We start from the raw sequence: 3,423 nt of genomic DNA on the forward strand, positions 1-3,423 counted from the left end.
GCAGCAGCTCGGCCACCCTTCACCAGCAGCAGCAACAGCAACAGCAACAGCAGCAGCGGTGAGACCGGGAGGTTCGTTCTCCCTGCAGGCGTTGCATGTGCTGTGTGCTGCGCTGGGGGCCTCTTTGAGCTCTGTTGTGGGGACCCAGGGCCTGTGGTTGCTGCTGCGGTGGCTGTTCCAGCTGCTGCTGATGCAGTCACTGCTGCGGAAGTGCGTCGCTGGCTTCTTCGTTTGTCTGCCTCGCAGGAGCTTTTGTGCGTGTCATTAGAGTTATTTGTGCTGCTTATAGTTGCAAAGGAAGCACAGAGGGAGGTGAAAGAACCGCAGCAGCAGCAGCAGCAGAGGCGGGTAGCTGAGTGGCCTCAGCAGTGCACAGGAGCGGCAGCGACAGATGAGAGGAGCAGCGGCTTGAGAATATGAAGAAAGACAGAAGTAATCCTCATAAATTTCTGTATTTAACCTTAAAGAAGTAATATAATAAACAAAAAAAGTTCACTCATCTATACACGGTATAAGGCACAGAGAGACCTCGGCTGTTGTGTGGCTGCTGCAGCGGACAGCCGCTGTAGTGATCAGCGTACTCTGCTGTTATATATATACTACGGTCGCGTTCTATGCATACATAATAGGTGCACACTCTACACGTACAGCTCAAACCCAAAAAATATTCAATAAATTTATCTTAATACTCAAATTACAATTCTTAAAACATATTCGAATACAACTTTTATACAAAAAAAAATAAACACGAATGAAACAACTGCCCCCGACCCTGCACAGGGTCGGTGTCTGAGCTGCAGCATCAGCCTCACAGCCAGCCCCATATACCCANTGCCCCCGACCCTGCACAGGGTCGGTGTCTGAGCTGCAGCATCAGCCTCACAGCCAGCCCCATATACCCACTCAACCTGCCGAGCACCCGTATTTTTCGGGCTATATTTTCTGTATAAATTAACAATGTATTTTGAATAAGATCTCGTTTATATTCTGTCTGCACTGTATACATCAAGAGGTGTCATTTGAGCCCCGTTGTAGTGCCTGCGCGCCGCAGCCGCAGCCGCAACCTTCTGCTGCTGCAGCCGAAGTTAGATTATTGTGCTTTCCTTTTTCTACCCAAAAGAATCAATTAATCAAATGTTTTTTATCTTTTTATTACACTCAATCTGATTAAGTACAGCTCGGGTTGCTGCCTGTTTTTTTCTGTTGCGCCCTGCGACTCGCCGTTGCTGCAGCTGCTGCTGCCGCTGCAGCAGCTGCAGCACAACCGACCGCCGCTGGTCAACTCGTTCGGCTGTCTGTACACTGTGGTTCCCTTTCTCAATACCTGCAACCCAAGTTTTCATTTCTGATTCTCAGACTCTACGCAGCAATTCTGAGGACTGCTAGCAACACCGGCTGCCTCCTCCACTGCCGTGCAGATGGGAGATGCGCATCAGCGACCCCTTGCTGCAGTGAAAGGGGAATGCATATGGTATAACATGCATGAATGCATATAAGCTTAGATATCTGCCTTGTCCGTGAGGCTGGGGTTGCTGTGTCTCAGCAGATGCAGCCGCTCAACTTAGCTTTCATTCGCACCGATAGCACGATAGTTTCAGAGTCGCTAGTTCCAGCTAGCTGTGTGCAGCTGCTCTCAATGGAGGTGTATGTACAGTGCAAAAAGCTACAAGTTCGCGGTTATCTGTTAGCGATAGTTTAACAGTCGCTCGTTCCAGCTAGCTGCGTGCAGCTGTTCCCTCTGCAGGTGTACAAACGTACACTGCAAAAAAAAAAAAACGAGTTTGCGCTTATCTCAAAACTAATGTGCCAGCCTGAAGCAGAAACCCTTTGCGTTATAAGGATGACTCCGCACGGGATGGTTGTGCTGCAGCTTTCCTTTAGTTTACGCTTGACCCAACTATATATATGGATGTGTTTCGGCTGTATGTACGTTATGTTTCCATCACGGAAGCAGACAACAGCAGTAGTAGCAGGAGTCCCCTTAAACCGAGGAACTGCCGTTTCTGGGGCCGTAACAAAAGAATTGCTTAGTAGCAGAAGCGTGAAACACCGGCGCCGAGCAAACGTGCTTGTAGTACCTTCACTTCAGCCTGAATGGCAAGGTGTGGTGGCCACTTGCACTTTTTAAACGAAGGAATGTTTTGTTTCTTCTGCTGTATTTACACCCCATTAGTTTACGGGTTCAAGCAAGCAAGGCTTGCGTAAGAGTTGCCGGATTTCAACTATGGCTACTGATCTAGTAATATACCAACGGCAACAGAAACTGCAAATTGCAGCGACAGAGGTGTATCTGTGTGCTGAGTTGCGTTGCTTGTACTGGGGTAACTTGTATTCTTGTTTACAATAAAGGAGTTATGCACGTATATCTTTCCGCCCTGAAAAAACTGCTTTCGTTAATTTCATTCAACGTTTACTCTCCCTTCGCCTTGAGGGAAAGTACTTGCATCCGTCTAACGATAGGATCCAGTACAACCGCTTACTTAGTATATGTGCATTTGAACTCGGTCATTCCTAAGCATAAAGAAGTTGCCACATGCCCGTTTACGTAATACATATACGCACGTATGTATATGCATACATGTTCATATGCTGTTGTTCCTCCCCTCGCGTGTCGCTTCTGAAGTATATTGAAATCTACCTCCTTACACTTTCTTTTGCAAGGAATAATTAACGAAATTGAATTCCTCTGCCTTGTATCACCAGTCCGCCCGCCCCCGCCTGGTTGCCTGGGTGAGAGATGTTGCTCGCCTGTGGTTTGTGGTTCATAGACCCTCCATGGACGGCCACACAGAAATAAAGAAAATATTTCAGTGGCACAAATTACTCGTTTCACCCCATCCCCCCCCGTTCAGATACTCAGACAGGTCCGGTCTGGCTTGAGGGGCGCAGGAAGACCGGTGGTCCTTCGTGTGCGGGCACTGCCGAAGCAGCGTTTTTCTCTGCCATTCAAATTGTTTAATAGCGATTAAATAAGGTTAATATTTATATTTGCATTCGACAGAAGTGGGAGGAAGGCGAGTGTCGTCACGGCATGCTGGTGGATATCTGCACAAGCCGCTGCAAGCTCACAAGACCAGCAGCTCGTTTATGCGTACACCGTTGAATTCTACTTCTCCACTAGAGAAACACAAACACGCCCTTTTATAATACGAAAAACAATATATTTGCTGCAGCCGAAAGACCTGAGTGGTGGTGCTCCGGGACGGGTTCGTAGGGTTCCAGTAGTGACCCTCATCCCCCCAACACGACATATGGCGTTATATTGATGTTTGGCGCGTCCCCTCGAACCTGAAAACCCCAGGAAAAACAACGTTCCAGGTTCATCTGCACTTTTTCTGTTCCTGGTTAGCTGACCCTTCGTTCCAACTAGAAACCACCGTCCTCCTGCAGTGTCGGCGGTGACCTCGGGATCAAAAAAGCATA

At 48.1% G+C, this 3,423-nt stretch overlaps 1 protein-coding gene across 1 annotated transcript in view; it reads left to right on the forward strand.

Annotated features, from left to right (window-relative positions):
• The window catches only part of EMH_0013860 (uncharacterized protein), a gene marked incomplete at both ends in the record, with an annotated part of 1,169 nt that extends 749 nt beyond the window's left edge, over positions 1-420 (forward strand). The window contains one exon of the mRNA XM_013499941.1: positions 1-420. Coding sequence (XP_013355395.1) covers positions 1-420 — 420 coding nt within the window.
• Between the last annotated feature and the right edge of the window lie 3,003 nt (positions 421-3,423).

The sequence above is a fragment of the Eimeria mitis genome, genomic scaffold (genome assembly GCF_000499745.2).
Source record: "Eimeria mitis Houghton genomic scaffold, Emh_scaff484, whole genome shotgun sequence".
In the NCBI taxonomy this organism is placed as follows: domain Eukaryota; phylum Apicomplexa; class Conoidasida; order Eucoccidiorida; family Eimeriidae; genus Eimeria; species Eimeria mitis.